The sequence below is a fragment of the Podarcis tiliguerta genome (assembly GCF_965153285.1).
Source record: "Podarcis tiliguerta genome assembly, chromosome: 10".
Classification (NCBI taxonomy): domain Eukaryota; kingdom Metazoa; phylum Chordata; class Lepidosauria; order Squamata; family Lacertidae; genus Podarcis; species Podarcis tiliguerta.
In genome coordinates, this window is record NC_139543.1 from 30,876,900 (window position 1) to 30,895,178 (window position 18,279).

Consider the following 18,279-nt stretch of genomic DNA (forward strand, 5'->3'; position numbering starts at 1 on the left):
CACCCAACCTGCCCTATCAATTTCAACCCCCTGTGATCCCCAAAAAGCTACTCCTGAGGGTTGAAGAAGCCTCTGGGATGGTATGGGATATGGCACAGATTATTTCAGTAGGTAAGCTGAAATTGGCAAAAATGGGGTACCCCACCTTGTGGAAACCCTCTCCCTAGGGCTCCCCCCCCCAGGTGGATGCCATTGCCATTATAAGAGAACGAGGGAGGTGTTCGTCGTGAGTTCCTGCACCTCTTTTTCTAGATAAATAGCCCTGCCTCACCCTTTGCCTCGAAATACGAATTGGAATATGGGGGTTTTAAAGCTGCTTAATAACAACTAGGCATATTAACTGCGGCCACCTCAGACTTCAAAAGCACGTGCACATGAAAGCCCTTTGACATGACTTGACTGTGTTAAATATTTTAGCACGCTAAGCCTTGTCTTTGGTCAATTAGGTTGATACGCATGAGCAGCTGAGAAGAATAGCACAGATGCGGCTGGTTGAATACGACTACAAGCCCGAGTTTGCATCTGTTATGGGGATTAACCAGATCCACGAAACAGGTATTCCATCAAATCATCTGTGGTTTTCAGGTCTTCAGGCATAATAATCTTGAATACACCCCAGCATCGTCTTCCTTTATAATGTTGCAATGTTTGCCTTGGCAGTCAAACGTAACGCAGTAATCCAATTAATGAATGTATCAATTGCATTGTATTGTGTTTTTTAGACTGCCCTTCAATCACATCCCCAGGGCAATGGGCAAAAGAACGAGACACCTAAAATGCAAATGCGAACACAACAGCAAACCTTTACACAGGGCCGCAAGTTCAGAAAAGTGTCTGGAAAGTTGGGGGAAATAAAAAGGGGGTTGCCTAGCACAGGAAACACCTCACAGTAGATACCTAGTCAACCTCTTTAGAGAGGGTGCTCCAAAATTGGGGTGCCTCTGTCTTCCAGTAAATAATAAGGTACAAAATGTGCAGGTGGGTCAAGGGTCTGAACTGGGAGGAATAGTCTCCTGGGTTCTACCAGGGACAACATACAGGCATTGCACCTAGACAAGTGGAATCTGCAACAAAATACTGCAGTGTAGAATGCTTCTGTTAAGGATTCAAATCAATAAACCATGTCCTTTTTTCAGGATACTCCATTCCATTTGGAGGGAGGTCCTCCCTGTTTTCCATAGCAGTCAGTAATCCATTGTTTATTAATATTTACAGTGCTTAAGAATAAAATAAAACTTCTAGCTTCTAGGTAAAGCAACAAGGAGTGCTTACAGAAGGAACCCCCCATGAGAAATGTTCTGCTTTCGATTGCACCCCTTCTCTTATTGTTTTGTGAGCAGGAGTAATTGCCCAGGAAGTTCAGGAACTTCTGCCAAGAGCTGTGAGAGACACTGGAGACTTAACATGTGAAAATGGAGAAAAAGTGGATCATTTCCTCATGGTTGATAAGGTAATTCTGTTTTTCTACAGTGCAGTAAACCATCTTGCTTTGAAAAAGAGAAGTTGTAAGTTCACTCTAATTAGTGTTCACGATTGGTCACATCGTTTTTGAGATTCACCTTCTAGAGAAGTAATAGTCTACTCTTTGATGGTTCTGTGTTTTAATACAGCAGTGATTAGAAACAGGTGTCCCATCCAAGCAGGGAAAGGGAGAGGGCAACTTCAAAATGTTGAACTGGGGAGACCCAGGGTCAAATCCCAACTCGGCCTTGTAGTGCACAAGAAGACCTTAGGTCAGGCACACTCTATTGACTTGGCCTACCTCAAAGGATTGTGGTTAAGATAAAATGGGGGTTGGGGGGGGGAGAGATTCATGTACACCACGTTGAGCTTCCTTGAGGAAAAGCAGAATATACATTGGAAATAAAAAGTAGTAATAATGAGCTATTCCTTCCTTTCATTTGGATCTCCCTTTGGCCAACATGTTATGGCAACGTTCCAAGCTGAATTAACTTCCAAGACTCTCATGAAATGGGACCAAGGTCAAACTTGAATTAAATGCTAGGCCTCATCATTTGGATCTTCAGATACCTTCTTCAGGCTGCTCAAGATAAAGTAGACCTGTATTTTTCTTATCACTGGGTCCTGATGGGAGAAGAGCATTTTCACAAAGGGGAGTAGGTTAACCATACTTGCATCCGTTCAGAAAAATTGTGCCGAATTTGATTGTTTCTGAAAATATTAATACTATATACCTGGGGTTGCCAATGTGGTGCCCTACAGATTCTGGACTCCAGCTTCCATCAGCCTGAGTCAGCAAGGCCAATGGTCAGGGATGATGGGAATTGTAGTCCAACAACGGGGCATTATATTGGGTACCCCATACTAATAGTGATGTAAATTGTCTGAGTGCCAGTCCTTATGTTGCCAAAAGAGCACTACCCACCTCCACAAAAGAGCAGGCATCAGCAGCCTGCAGCCTGGGGGGGGTGTACAAAAGAAGAGGAATGGTCTACACCGCAACTTTTTGTTTTAGCAGGCCCCTCCCCTCTTGTGGATTTCACTATGAACTTTCATAGTTTCACTTAAATGGCTGCAAGCTCTGGCACTCTGTGGAACTTTGTGACTTAATAAAACTCCAGTCTGTCTCCCTCGCCTCATACAAACTATACTTTTGCGGAGATATGGGCATGACCGGTTGGGAAGGCATCAGATTCATATCTCCTGTGCAGGGGGACAAGAGGACCATGTCATCAACGTAATGGCTTCAAGACCATGAGTGTTTTGAAGATACCCTTCAGCGAACCAATTGTGGAATGTCTTGTCTCTGTTGATTGTGTGGGCTTTCCCAACTGTGTAGGTTTTGTTTATGCTACATATCATATGCGGCAGTACAATTTGGGCACCATAAAAAAAAACCAGACCATCTCTGTGCGGCGTTTACAATGGTGTTTTGTATGGCTTAAATGTACTGCGGCAGCTTAATAACATATGGAACAATAACTGCCTTATTCAAAGGCTGAATGACAGCTTTCAGTTTGCACATTATAGTGTGGGAAAGCAGTTTGCCGAAATGCAGCAATATAAATAGTATAGCATCCTGGGGGCCTTGCGTAGACAACTTCCCTCAACCATAGGAGTGGCTGCACCTCCGTACAGAAATGTGTTTGTTTGTGTGATGAGTAAGAAAAATAGGAATGAAAGGGCAGCTTGCCCAAGGCATCACAACCCTGCAAACATCTAGGAAGAAAGCCAGGATCCTGAGGGAGCATTCTTATGTCATGTGTGAACTGCTTTCACACTCCCGTGGTTGCATTTGTGAAGAGGAATGATGTGGCTTGAGCCAATGGTGTGGCTCCTTCTAGGGAAGCTTGAGAAATCCAGTCTTTGTGAATTCTGATATGACCATCAAAGATTGGACCAGGGACCTTCCATGTGCACAATAAGTGCTAAGTGCTTAGGACTGCGGTGTACATCACACCAGAGAGAGAGACACCTGCTGCTGCTGATCCCAAGTACCTAGTATGCTGCCCCTTAACCCATTTCAGCTGTTGTGGGGTTAGGAGGAACTGGAGCTTTGAACTCGTTCCTCCAGAAATGAGCCTACCTGTGACTACTCTGAGAATGTATGTATAAGGAAAGTACAAGGCTTTAAGGACTGTGAAGATGAGGTGAGCTGTGGAGGAGAACCCCACTCACACCAATCCATACATGATGTTGTGGAGGCATCAGCCCAGGCTTTGTACCATGGAAGGTGCTCATGGTGGAGAGGACCTCCAGGAGACACACACTGTTACCAGCTGCAAAGCCGAAGAGGTGCCTATGCTTAGTGACCTTAGCCTAGCCAGGCAAATGCATAGATTGGAAGGCCAATGACTTGGTGCACTTCCTAAATATTCCAAGGCAGTTCTCAGCTCAAGAGATGTATCATAAGATTTCTTAAGTGCTTATTTTCAGAGAAACAGCTACATCTTTAAATGCATCTGGAAGAGCCAGCGTGCTATAGTAATGCAGTGTGTTGGGCCACTTATGAAGTTTGCTGTGTGGCCTTGGGCTCTCACAGCCTAACCTACTCCACAGGAGATAAAATGGGGAGGAGGGGACCTTGTATGCAAACTTGAGCTCCTTGGAAGAGAGATAGGATATAAATGCAATAAAATCAATAAGCACATTAAAAAAACCAGCTCAACATGGAAATGAGACAGAATGGAGTTTCAGGTGAATTCATGAGAAAGTGTCATAGAGTAGAAATAGCAGATTTACCAGTCCCTCGCTCCCTTCCTTTCTATCTCACTCTGGTGCACTCTGGAACATGTTTGGAACTTGTTCCGCAATGTAGCCGCATGGCCACTTCTTCATGCATTCAAATTCAAACCATATTCCCTCAGTTTTTTCTCAGGTTTATATAAATTGACCGGTTCATACATAAGAAACAAGGACACCTCATAGAAGGCCCACAAAGAGGACCTGGTGTCAGCTGATTCAGTGTCTGTTATCCTGCTTAGCAAGAAAATAAACAAATACTTCCCAAGCTCCCGTTTCAGAAATAGCATAAGGGGACTCTCTTCTTCCATCTGTCTTTCTCTCCCTGGGGAAGTTGTGTTGGAGTTGCAAGATAAATGGTTCAGCTGAGTTTGTTTGCACCATCTGATCTGCACAGAACGTACCGTGTGACAGGGAATTCTGAATCTGTCCATGGGAAACAGTTTGTGGAGGAAAACATTCAGAAACCTCGAATGCCTGTCACGATCTATTTAGTGTTTAGGCACAACACTAATTTAAAACAAATGTTTTAGCGTGGTGCTGCATGATGTCTTCTTGTTAGTCACTGCCTTTCCTGTACAAGTGCTCACCGGCAATTGAGTGCAGATGGCACATAATTTATGTATGTGAATAATAAAAATAATAACTGATCCAGCAGTTTGGGGGTTGTGGGGGGATTTTTGTGGTCTTTCTATTTTGAGTAAAAGTGTTGGTGTTGCATGCACTTGAACTCTCTTTAGGGTAGAACTGAGAAATCACATGCCAAGGGTAGTATCCAAAGGATTGTAAAGCTTATACTTGTGTTTCCTGAACAGCAATCTCCTCTGGTGCACGGTGAACAGCTTTTGAAATCGACAAGAGTCTTAAAAGCAAATTGTGATTTGTTTAGTGTTGTGCCAACCTCTGCTCTCCAAATTCTCAAAAGTTTTCTTCCCCTGCAAAAGAAGCTTCCGTTTTTTCTGTCACATTTTCAGAGGAAATAAAAAAGATTAGGGGAAACTTTGGCACATCATTAGTCATGATACAATGGAAGGGGAGTGAGTTTTGTGGTTTAAAAAGGCAGAAATAATACCTTCAGGAAGCCATCTAGGATGCTCAGCTAAGGTAATTCCTTTCTTCACATCTTATTTATTGATGGGATTCTTTGTGTTTCTTTCAAGGATCAAATTTTCATGGAGAATGTGGGTGCAGTGAAGCAGCTTTGCAAATTAACAAACAATCTTGAAGTCCGGATAGAAGAGTTGGAAGCGTGGAATAAAAAACTAGCTAGACTGAAACAGATAAACAGCTTGAAGTCAACGACATCCAGTGAAAAGAACGCAAGAAGGTATCTGCATTTCTCCACAGGGCACACAGCCAAATTCACCAGCTTCCTTAACATGTTACACATAGCCTGTATATCTAAAGGTAGAGCTGAATTCATAGGACGACAAGTTTTGGATACTTCAGGAATATTTTTGGTTTTTTTTTTGTTTAGACTGCAACTTGTTTCAGAGCACTTAAAAAAAAAAAAGTAAGGCGGTTGAGGGAGCAATCCCAACTGAGGCTGGAGAGGTATGCAGTGCCAACCTGGCACAGGAAATAGACTGGGGCTTTGGTTCCTTATCAGCCTTGCTTGAGCCCAATAAGCCCCATTTTTGAGAGCTACAGTGACTACCCGCTAGCAGCCCCAGGTACTCTGCCATATCATCAGTGGTGAAGTTCAGTGGACACCTCTGCAACATCTTACCCTTTTCCAGCAATGTGCATCAGGGATTGGTACTCACCCATAGCTATCACCATGCTCATATTTGCCCTTTGATACTCATGATTTCTGAAGAGTCCATTGTTTCAGCAAAACTGTTTCTAGTCGCATACTATTTTCATGCAAATGGAATGCACTCCAAATGTCCGTTGCAGCTTCCATGGAATTAATAATAATAATAATAATAATAATAATAATAATAATAATAAATATATTTATTATTTATACCCCGCCCATCTGGCTGGGTTTCCCCAACCACTCTGGGTGGCTCCCAACACATTATTAAAAACAGAATAAAACATCAAACATTAAAAACTTCCCTAAACAGGGCTGCCTTCAGATGTCTTTTAAAAGTCAGATAGTTGTTTGTTTCCTTGACATCTGGTGGGAGGGTGTTCCACAGGGTGGGCACCGCTACTGAGAAGGCCCTCTGCCTGGTTCCCTGTAACCTCACTTCTTGCTGTGAGGGAACCTCTAGAAGGCCCTCAGAACTGGACCTCAGTGTCCGGGTAGAACTATGGGGGTGAAGACGCTCCTTCAGGTCTACTGGGGTTTGTCATTCTAACCAATGTTTCAGCATGAGAAACAATCTTTGATGGCATTCATCTGAGCAAGCTAACAACAGGATTCACCTCCTTGTTGATTTTCCCTTCTAATATTCTTTTTTTATCACTTCCTGTGATGAATTCACAAAATAAAGCATTTTAAAAAAATATGTATTCCAGGATTTTTAGCCAAGCTACTTCTCGTTTACCATCAAGAAAATCAGCTCCCATAAAGGTGAGTGAAAGTAAGAACATAGATTGCGAATAACTCTCCAATGTGTAGTTAAAAAGACTGTCAATTTAAACAGAAAACCTGTTGAATTGGTTATAATCTCTTAAAAAGGAAGGGGGGGGGCACACCTGGAAATCACCTTGCTTCCAGGTAGGAACAAGCATGGGAAAGTTGGGGAAAGGCTACATGCTCTGCATGCAGAAGGTCAAATCCTGGCTCTTCTAGGTAGGACAATAGAATCTGGGGCTACAGTCCTGGAACCTTCAAACTGCAGCTTACTTCTGAACAGATGTATAAAATAATGCATTTTAGGTTGCTAAAGCAAGTGAGCTACACTGCACGCTGTGGGGGAAGGACAAATAATTTTTAAAAAGAGCAAATTTTTTTGCAGACACCTCAACTCAGCAATTGGTTGTCTCAGGCAGCTGATTTTGGATGTAAGGAAAGGGCAGCATATGGTTTGCTATTCAGTCCCCGCCCCCTCCCCTCCGGCTTGGGTCAAGACTTAGTTCCACTGAAATCCACTGAAATTAGACTTGTGGTTCATTGATTTCAGTGGGTTGACTCTTAAGCCTGGGTCCAACCCCTTGCATTTTTATTCCCAGGGATAAGTGCTTGTGGGATCTTCTGCCTAGAGCTACCAAAGGAACTTTAACAGGAGTTGAATAGTTTTCAGTGTAGATTCTGAGCTGTACTCGCAGAAAAATATTCTGATGATGCGCACTCCCTCTCCACATAAGCATTATGGATTAAGCCCATGCTCCTTCCTTCCTTCTTCCTCAGATGCGTTCTCCAGAGAAAAGTCAGTCATGGTCCAGCTCCAGGATCTTCCAGATAACTGTGATTGCCTTGGTTGCAGTTATGGCAGTCTGGTAAAGAAAAGCATATTATTAATGAGATGTTGGGATGTAATTTCAGCATTGCACAAGCAAGGTTCTACTTGTGCAATGGGACTTACTTTTCCTCTCTGCCGCTCCATGTGTTATCACATATGTCCTGGAGGGTCCCTCAACCCTCTGGACCAGATTTTGAAGGCTGCAAGAAGGAAAGGAGAGGAAATTCAATTGTGCGAGTGGAAGTCTGTTGTGCAAGCAGAACAGCAGCACTGGATATGACCACTTGGTTGTTTTCTTCATCAGTTCATTCATAAAAGCTTTTTGTAAAAGAATAAACAAACATGGTTTATTGTTATAGGGAAGAACACACACATGTACACATTTAAGTGGTGGTGATAATCATCAACACCATCAGACTTCATTTCTTTGATCCTAATATTAAGAACTGGTTTAATGAAATAAATGATAACTGAGGCTCATAATAGAACTTCAACAATGGGGAGGAGATATTTCAAAGATTTTGCTTCTTCTGTATTATTATTTTTTGTATATGATGATAGATGTCAATCTATAGAATAAATGTCTCATTACAGTGTTCTGTCGATAGCCACCATTTACGTCCTTAGCATACCCGACCCAGTCATGGCCAGTTCTACAAGCAGGCAAGTAACTGATTTGTCGCTCATTTGAACTTTAATTATTTGCTCTTTGTGATGCTCTGGGGTTGGGCAGATAGCAGCCTATTTAAAGCGTATAAGCATTAAATGAAAAGGATTGGCAAGCCTCCATGGAGATGCAATAGCACTCTTTGGGAGCAGCCACTTTTATGTGCCTGTTTCCCACTTGGTGCTAGCAAAGCATACTTGAATATGCTTATATACCCTTGTTGCTGCTGTGTTAGAGTAATATCTGCATGGTGTTTTTTTTATATGCTAATGTGATTTTATCAACCTTTCCCAGCAATTCAACAAGTCTGATAACACTCCCTCCACCCACCACTTTGACAGGTACTGTGCTTTACGCTGTTATTTGAGGCTGAAAAAATGTTAATAGAGTAAATCTAAAAACTGTGCCCTGCATTGATGGAATTTGGCAGGTGACACAGAATTCTGCATCCTCAGAACCATAACCTTCACTGTGCCGTTTTTTTAAAAAGCCCATGAGGTAGAGCCAGCAGAGCATGAGTGGACATCCACTCATACAACAGGATTTACCCTCCTCTCTTCAGTCCTGAAAAGCCTTTCATTCCTCCTAAATCTGCTCCAGGGGTTGGGTGATGCCCTCAGAGCAGATGTTTGGGGTGTGTTTGCCGGGATCTTGGGGGGTGAGTAGGAGAAACAGGAAGTGCAAATGGAATTCTACTGTGCGAACAAGCAGGCGTCATTGGATGTTGCCCCATATTTCTAGGCTATAAGGCTGAAGAAGTACACTTAGAAATATATGGGCAGCACTATACCTTAGACTCACAACTTATGCTCACTTTACATATGCAAACTTATGCAGTGGGCAGAAAATAAAGGGAGATTGGGAGAAACGATTCCCTGCTCTCCCTTTATTTATTTTCCATTTATTTATTTTCCACACTCCCAGCAGGTTTTCCTTCCTTACCAGCCTCTGGGAAGGAGGTGTGAGGGCTCTGGAAGCATCCCAGAGCCTGGTAAGGAAGATGGCACATCACTTATAATATAAAGCCACAAAAATATTGACCATAGTAACAAATGAAACAATAACCCCCCAGGGGCTTGTGGGAGTTCCTGACTTTGCATGTTGTTGTCTTTGAGCATGGATCCCCCCAGAACTGAACCCTCACTTAAGTGGCATGCCAATTGTGTAATATTTCTGAAGGCAGGTATGTGGGTCAAAATTTCCCATTGTCGTGGTGTGTACTGCTACTCAATGTGGAGAGCAGAAGTAGAATGAATTAACTGTTGAAAAGAAGCGAATCTGTTTGAACTGAAAAATTAGAATGTATTGACACACCCAAATTTTGCTATGTTAAAACTGGTGAAGGTGATATGTGTGTCACTCATGGATTTCTTCTACTGTAGTGACCAGATACAGCACAATGTCTTCAAGCCCCAAACCTACTGGCGTCATTCCTGAAGTGAATTTTTGTGGCATTTTACCTTGTCAGGAAACTTACTGCTGTCCAAGTCATCAAACAGTAAGAAAAGAACTAAATTATCAGAAGGTGAAGGCAAAGGAACATAGTAAGTTAAATCATGAATGGATGTTGCTACTACTTACGAGAAGGCAATTTCTGTGGCAATTTCTGTGATTGTAGTGATTGTGAAAATGGTTTCTGAGGATAGATCTCTCCATGTAGCTGTGTTCCTACACTTGCCCAATGACAATAATGTGGAGACAAAATTAGTGCTTTGCTGAAATCTGTTCTCAGTTTCTCATAAGTTTGATTTCTCTGTGAAAGATTACCGTATTTTCCAGTTTTTCTGTCTCTTTCTCAGGGAACATGAGGATTCCTTGAGAATTTCAGGGGGTGGGGGTATGCAGCTTACCTACTGCTGCAAGGTGTTCAAAGGTGGATTATGTGTTTTTCTTTCTGCAGCCTCCCTGGCTGGCCCATCTGAAAAACAAAACAAAACAGACCACAAGAGGAGTTACTCATGTTATTTTTCTCTGGGCTTTCACTGACCAGAACAGATAATGCTTTCAGACCAGCACCAGGGGCTGGCTGAATATATTTTGCTATCTGAGGCAAATATGGTGAACCACACCACATTCTGTATCCTGGAAAGTGGCCAGACTGGTAGCTAAAACTTACTTCAAGACTGACAAAGGGACAGCCTGCTCCCCCACTGTAACTGAGAGCAGCAGGCTAGCTTAGGACAGTATTCTTCAACTATGGATCTCCAGATGTTGTGGGGCTATAACTCCCATGACTATTGGCTAAACTAACTGAGGATGATGGGAGTTGTAGTTCCCACAACACCTGGGGACCCAAGGTTGAAGGACATTGGCCTACGGAGCACACTGCAGGTCACATGACACACACAGCTCTGTTCTCTCCAGCACCTCCCCACCATGCAAGGTCTGAGGCCACCACCTCACTCTACTTAACAGTGGAGCTGGCCCTGGCTCATCCTGCCGGGACTTGCTGCTGCACCCCCCAACACCTAATTCGCTTTATACTTTTGTAAATAAAACAGAGTATTACAATGCAAACTGTATACAGTATTCCCTTTGCTTATTCTCTTCTCCAAATGGAATGGTCCTTGAGAAACTGAAAATGACCTCTAGAATGTGAAAAAAAGTCCCCTTTCATAAAATGAACTGTCTTCAGAATAGAGCATCTGCAAGCGTCCTTCAAACCTGTGCTTGGAAAACTCATGCAGAAGCTCATTTTGCTGTATTTGGTTTTGTCATATAATTGTTTCAGTTTGTGATCTTTCCTCAGGAACAAAAAGGAAAGTACTGCCAGGAAACAACTGGTTTGAGAAGCCTGACCTTGGAAATGACTGTAAAGTATTTTTTATTTCCTTTGAAAAATAAAGTTCCTCAAAACCCCTTTGGTTACTTTAAAATGTTGATCTAGTTTAGAGAAGTCATGCATATACAGTGGTACCTCGGGTTAAGAACTTAATTCGTTCTGGCGGTCCGTTCTTAACCTGAAACTATTCTTAACCTGAGGTACCACTTTAGCTAATGTGGCCTCCCGCTGCCGTCGTCGTGCGATTTCTGTTCTCATCCTGAAGCAAAGTTCTTAACCTGAGGTACTATTTTTGGGTTAGCAGAGTCTGTAACCTGAAGTGTCTGTAATCCGAGGTACCACTGTAGCTCATTGCCAGGACAGCTGGCGCATCTTAGTCTCTGTGGTCCATTACGATTTCCTCCTATCAATAGTTTTGAGGAAATGTATTAGACCCACTTTGTGAATAATTATTCTGGGGATGCCACCCACAACTTGGCTCAATGGGTCGTGTTCTCCTCCACCTCTTCCTTTTGCCTCCCATTACCAGCAGGAACGGGGAGAAATTTGAATCAGTTTGCATTTAAAGGTAAACCTACCTAATCTGCACTTTCTGAAACAATCCTTGGGCTTCCTTCATATAGAAGCATAGAATTGTAGGGTTGGAAGGGACCTTGGGGTCATCTAGTCCAACCCCCTCAAATGCACAAATCCTGCTCACAGCCATTGCTGGATGGGCTTGAACCACCAACCATCTGGTTAACAGCCAGACACACTGACCCATTGCTCCACTAAGTCCCATCCTTTTTTTCTGACACAATTTGTACATGTGTTTTCGAAATGGTACCATGTTGTTGTTTTCACATGTGGTGTGATTTGGATGAAATTGTGTGTATATCAGAGTTACAATTCCAGAGGACTCTTCAAAGTTAATATGTCTTCTGAAAGCTTGACTTTTGCTTCATGCGAAAACCATAAGGCAAAGTCACTACCATTAATAGGATGTTATGTACTAAGCTTGGATCGTAGAACAATAGGCAGGTAGGATCCTAGAATGCAACAACTGATTGGCTTGCAGGAGAAGACCAATCAGGCTCCAGGAGGAAGTTAATCAGCCTATTAGGCAGGTAGGATCCTAGAATGCAACAACTGATTGGCCTGCAGGAGAAGACCAATCAGGCTCCAGGAGGGAAGCAGAATCAGCCAATCAGACAGGACTCATTGTGTAAATAATGTATATAAAAGGCCAGGGTTTGGGGGGAAATTCAATCACTGTTTTACAAGCTGCAAATAAAAAATCACTGCAGGACTCTGAGTATATTTCATAGGGCCTTTCACGAGGAGTGCCAGGGTGAGGGCAGACGGCAAAGGCAGCTAATGGAAAGGGGAGCAGGTTGTAACAAAACGTTTTCATATAAACTTTTCATTATTATTGTGTGTGCATTTTTTAAAAAAGTTTCTTCATGCCAAGTGTCTAGGCTCACAAAAACAATTCTTCTTCCTTTCAGGGACTGACACATCAATCATCTCTATGCAGATCTTAGAGACGCAACAAAAAATAGATCGCCGTTATTGTCGCAAAAACCTGCAGTGTGGGTGGGTAAAATTGTTTCCTTACATCTCTTTGTCTAATGCAGCACAGAGCCTCAATATGTTAAGTTGAGCTAAGGATTTTGCTGTGAAAAATCAGTAGGGATGGAGGGGAAATTTTATTCAGCATGCACTTAAAGCCAAATCCGGCAAATTTCTGAAACAATATGCAGACTGAAACACATCTACCCTTCAGCAATTGCACTTAATCTGAATTTTGCATTGAAATTCTCGAGGCAGCCATTGTTTGCAGAATTTCATAGATTAGGGGAAATTGCTTGCAAAAATTGGCACATCGATCAAAACTACATATAAAAATGTATTTATTAAGAGAAATTTGCATTAGAATGCAGATGAGTTTCTATGAGGATTTTAAAAAATTGCCAAGTTGCTGTGAAATGTGGAAAACTGAAGTTCAGATTCGAAAAAACGAGAAACTGAGAAAACGGATCTTTGAATCCCTAGCTGTCAGTTGGTCTTACCATAACTTATAGTTAACTCAACAGGGATTAGCTATTTGGAGAGAGCAATTCTATACCTGGGAGTAAATTGCCATTGAATTCAATGAGACTTACTTCTGAGTAGACATATGTAAGGTGATAGTGTCATGCCTCCACAATTAATGGTGCAAATATTTTCATCTAAGAACAAAAAAAGTGATACTGCATGATCAGGAAACTGATCTTGTGAAATCACCGTGTGATCTTTGGATGAAGGACGATATACAAATTTAATAAATAATAATGATAATGATAACCATCACCATCACCATCTGCACATGGGGTTGCAGAATCTTCAGAAAGGCAAGATTTTCTAAATTTTGCTTTTGTTTTCAGTTCACATCCTAGCTCATTCATACAACTGTCATTTATTTCAGCTGTTTTTAATACTGAATTTTAAAGTGTTGTAACCCACACCGGGACCTGCTGCTGAAGGTTGGATCGTAATTTGCAAGCGGATGGCTGAATTATTTTACCTGTTGCTCACTGCTGTCCTCCATTTAAAAAGCAGGCTACCTTCCTATTCTGTGCAGTGCAGGTGATTGTCTCAAAGTGCCTCCTACTGAAATTGTTGCCCAGCTATGCTACTGGGCAACTGTTCATTGCTATTTCCCATTAGAATAGTTGATAAGGTTGCTTAAGGCTGTACTTTGCAGTCTCCAGTTCATATAGCTGATTGGCTCAGCATTTGACTTTTTTTTTCACTTGGATTGATATTTGCCTAGAATTTCAAAATATTGAATGCCATTGTCACTATTTATTATTTTAGGTCTGGAAATTATAGTTACATTGTTCCCATTAACAAACACACACCTGTCATAGTGAAAATCTCTCTGGAAATCAAGTAAGTACACAGACAGATTTTGGTATAGATAAACTTTTTTTTTTAACCTTATCTGTTATTATGTATATGGTATGAATGAAGATTGTGCCCAGATCTTAACAGATCCTAATGAAACAGCAAGGATGAGAAAGCACAAACCGAAATTTACGAAAGGCCTTTAATGGTTCACATTCTGCTGGAAACCTCAGTTGGCCTTAATGGAGCTGGGTTGAGTCCTTAAAGCCAATTCATGTGTTGCGCTTGGCTGCTGATGTTTACAGTAGAGACCCCCTGTGAGTGCAGACGTTGAGTGTACTGGCCGTTGAATCTAACTTCAGCTCATCACTGATGATGGGACAGCATCTTCCACTGAACCTGTGAGCAGCTGACTAATATAGGAGGTCCTCCAACATCTCCCCTCTTCTCCCTATCCTCCAGCAATCCACCAGCCTAGGCAGCTGCTTCACTCTGCCTAATGGTGGGACTGGCCCTGAAAGTCCATCATTCAAACATTCACAAAATTTGATTTGCACTATTGATATGAGTTACCCCCTGCTATGCTATGGTACTCCTGGAAGTAGATCATTCACTTAATCTGCAAAATGGGAATGCAAGCAGTCATATATGAACTGGCCCATAGAATTTAAACTCAACATTTCCAAATTGCTATGATCCCATTTCCATGTCTGTACACTCTTTTGAGCAGCTATATTGTTAGAATTAGCATTGGTTTTCAGTGGAATTCTGTCTCCCAATATGGAGCCACACATTTGCCTTGGGTGCTTTGCTTGTTAAACTCCATAGGTCTTATTTCGTATATTTTTTAAAGCAGTACTATAGAATCTTGCAGCTTTTAATATTATCCTTGTTCCTTGAAGTACAACGGAACCACTTATTATCTTTCAATGCAAAATCACCTTTGGAAAGTCTTGCTTTCGTCTTCCACAACAAACCCGTCATAAGAGGGAACCCTTTCCAGAAACTACACAGGTACTTAGTTCTGTTGTCTCTTCCATACAAGGAGTTTATTTTATTAATTAATCTTACAGTTAAAAAACAACTAGAAGGAAGCACTGCCCACTGCTGTTATATTTTCTGGAACCTAGGGAGGCTCCAGCTCTTGGAAATAATACAACAAAGGCTTATAAACAAGCAAGATGTGTTTCCCTTGAGTTAGGATAAAGTACTAATTCTCATTTTGACCTTGGCAAACCCTAGAACGGTCAAAGCCTTAGAAACTGCAGCATTCCCGCATGAGTAATAGGAATGTCAGAGAATTCTGATGAAAATGGGAAAGGAAGCGGAAATTACTGCAGTTTGCGTATTTGTCTGTGGTCAATGAAATGAATGCAATTGGTATTCATTCACGTTGCTGTTGTTCTTGATGTGCACAGATGATATGTTATTAATGGCTTTTTTTACGTGGTGGCGATGTTTCCATTACATTGAAATGAATGTAAGTTATGTAAATTGCTACCTAAGTTATGTGCGCTAACCATAACTTATGTAACTTATGTGAAATAGTAGACAGCAACACAAATAATGTATTACTTGGTGAAAACTGAACTGCAGCAGAATAGAAACAGTGCTGCTTGCAATGACTACATGTCCAGACGGAAATGGTTACCTTCTTACTTCCCTAATGTGCATTTGCAGCAATAGACATCCATGCAAGTTTCATTCCCTATCATCTCTCTCTCTCTCTCTCTCTCTCTCTCTCTCTCTCTCTCTCTCTCTCTTTGGTTATACAGGGATTCCATCATATTTGGTATCTCCCTGTAAGCTCGTTCCATGACAGTGCTTACCATTTTCGTGTTGCTGCTCCAGTAAGTCTTATTATTATTATTTTTTAAAAAAGACTAAAAAAGAACAAAACATTTAGCTATGATTATTGGATCTATCTTAATCTTACTTTATTGTTTTGTCCCACCAGGATCTTGCAGACTGTTCAACGGATCCTAACTACGCTGGGATATTTTTCACTGATTACTTCTTCTATTTCTATCGGAACTGCATCTGAAAGGATGGCTTTAACTCTCCCTGAAAAGAATGGGGATGGGGAAATCTTTAGTGCTGCTGAAAGCTTGTTTGCCACATTAATTCTTCCTGGCAAACACTTAATGAACTTCTGTTTTATGCCCTTGTTTTGGGAATATCAAATGGGAGTAAATAAAACTGAAGCATTTTGTTGTTTTGTGAGGTATTCATAGAAGCTGCTAGTAAAACTGTGTGATTGCTGATGATTCAAAGGCGAGCACATGAGCCGACTTCAGTTTAAGCTGATTTCCCGCAGTAAGACACAATTGGCTTAAATCCAACTATCTGTCTGATCTAGTTTGTGGACTGGGCTGTAATCATTCATTTTAATGGTGCAATAGAGTAACAGAGTAATTGGACGGAAACAATCTTATTTTGCAGAGCCTCTCGGCATGTTTAACTGGCCCCCTAACCAAAGGAAAAAAACAATTGGATTTCTAATGGGATTTGTGCCCCATACACAATATTGTGCTCTTGCAACCCACGCTAATCAATTGGAAGGCAATGGGGAAACCCACCGTGTTAACCAAATGACTTTTTCTTATGTCACCTATAAATGCGCTTTGTAGGAATGTATCTTGAGCTGATGCTGTTACAAGCCTCTCCCAATAGTATAGGCACCCCTCCCCTTACATGCGTGACTGCACACGCACATGTGGTGCCGGGAAATAATAATTCAATTCAAACTTGGAAATCGCAGGAGAGAGCTGGTGAGCCCTCATGGCTTGCAAGGAGACCCTCCCTGGAGCTTGAAGAGGATGTCATGGAGGGTGGAGCAACCCCTGAAGAGACTGGAGGCACAGAGGGGCTTTGTTTAAGCTGCTCACCCTCCCCACCTAACAGCTGATGTGTGGGGCACCATGGCAGCTGCAGTCATTTCCCCACGCCTCCTCCAGCCTCCAGCCAGCCCCAGAGCTTCAATTGTTGGATACAACGTTTTTGGTCAAATTGGAGAGACAACAGCACAGAGGGTGTTTAGAGGAAGCTCCCCACTTGCGTGATTTTCACCTATGCACACGGGGACCCAGAGCATAACTTCTGCATAAGTGGAAAGGGGGGATGCCTGTCCAATCACAATAAAAAGGTGAAGGGACCCCTGACCATTAGGTCCAGTCGTGACCAACTCTCGGGTTGCTGTGCTCATCTTGCTTTATTGGCCAAGGGAGCCGGCATACAGCTTCCGGGTCATGTGGCCAGCATGACTAAGCCGCTTCTGGTGAACCAGAACAGCGCATGGAAACGCCGTTTACCTTCCCGCCGGAGCGGTACTTTTATCTACTTGTACTTTGATGTGCTTTCAAACTGCTAGGTTGGCAGGAGCAGGGACCGAGCAACGGGAGCTCACCCCATCGCAGGGATTTGAACCGCCGACCTTCTGATTGGCAAGTCCTAGGCTCTGTGGTTTAACCCACAGCGCCACCCGTGTCCCCGCCAATCACAATACTCGTGTCTAAATATGAATGTTTAGATAGGCCAGAGTAATTTTACAAGGGCAACCAGGCCATGGCAGCGCAAGTGATGCATGTACAGCCAACGTTAAAAAAAACCACCCCATATTTTTTGTGGGTGCTGAAAAGCCTAATCTTATATTTACAAAACAAACATTTGATAGTACAGTATTGGGTGAAAGGGCCCTGTTTTGTGTTGTGTCCTCTGTGGAAACAGAATTGGAGCTCTGCACAGGTTTTGGCAATTTTAGCGGTTTGTGACTATGGGGGTTCTACACACCTTGCTGTCGGGGCTCTTAGTGCCGGCCTGCAGCAGGGTTTCTTTCTAGGCCAGGGAAAGACGGATTATGCTTGAGGGGACAGCATGCAGTTAATTCACTCTGTATGAATAAAACACAATCCTGACCCACTTTATTCCCAGTTACTAGAGAATTGACAGAATTGCAGAAACGTGTATATATGTATATCTACACACACAAATGTACACACAAAGTAAATCAATGTGGGGTAAAAATCACAGCCTTTTATTTCTCTCTGTCTCAAATACAGAGAGCATGTGCGTCTCCTGACAGTTGGCTATAGTTTTGCATTCACTTTCGCAAGGTCATCTTTGTATTTTACATAGCGAATTCACACCATACATGTAAAGCTCATTTAAAACACAAGGCCTCCTGCAAAGAATCTTGGGAACTGTAGTTTTTAAGGGAGCTGGTAATTATAGCTCTGTGATGCGTGAATTACAGTTCCTAGGATTACTGAGGGCGGGGTAGCTATGTGCTTTACAAAATCCATATACCACTTGATTGTGACAAAACCTTTGGTGCCCAAACAAGCAAACAGCATTTCTGATCCTGTTGGCAAGGGCCCACCGCCAACCTGTCCCTAGTGTGCTCT

General features: G+C 42.3%; 1 protein-coding gene across 4 annotated transcripts in view; it reads left to right on the plus strand.

Moving 5' to 3' along the window:
• Window positions 1–16,086, plus strand: part of MYRFL (myelin regulatory factor like) — a 34,554-nt gene extending 18,468 nt beyond the window's left edge. For 2 of the 4 annotated variants that reach the window (XM_083399550.1, XM_083399551.1), the window contains exons 12-25: window positions 447–555; window positions 1,341–1,450; window positions 5,364–5,530; window positions 6,673–6,727; window positions 7,508–7,596; window positions 8,154–8,222; window positions 8,521–8,567; window positions 9,609–9,770; window positions 10,976–11,038; window positions 12,496–12,583; window positions 13,847–13,921; window positions 14,779–14,890; window positions 15,652–15,726; window positions 15,834–16,086. In XM_083399550.1, the coding sequence (XP_083255676.1) occupies window positions 447–555; window positions 1,341–1,450; window positions 5,364–5,530; window positions 6,673–6,727; window positions 7,508–7,596; window positions 8,154–8,222; window positions 8,521–8,567; window positions 9,609–9,770; window positions 10,976–11,038; window positions 12,496–12,583; window positions 13,847–13,921; window positions 14,779–14,890; window positions 15,652–15,726; window positions 15,834–15,920 (1,308 nt within the window). In that variant the 3' untranslated portion in view covers window positions 15,921–16,086. Of the gene's footprint in view, window positions 1–446; window positions 556–1,340; window positions 1,451–5,363; window positions 5,531–6,672; window positions 6,728–7,507; window positions 7,597–8,153; window positions 8,223–8,520; window positions 8,568–9,608; window positions 9,771–10,975; window positions 11,039–12,495; window positions 12,584–13,846; window positions 13,922–14,750; window positions 14,891–15,651; window positions 15,727–15,833 lie in introns of those variants that run through there. The other 2 variants (XM_083399552.1, XR_014502092.1) reach the window with 2 other exon arrangements.
• The last annotated feature ends 2,193 nt before the right edge of the window (window positions 16,087–18,279 follow it).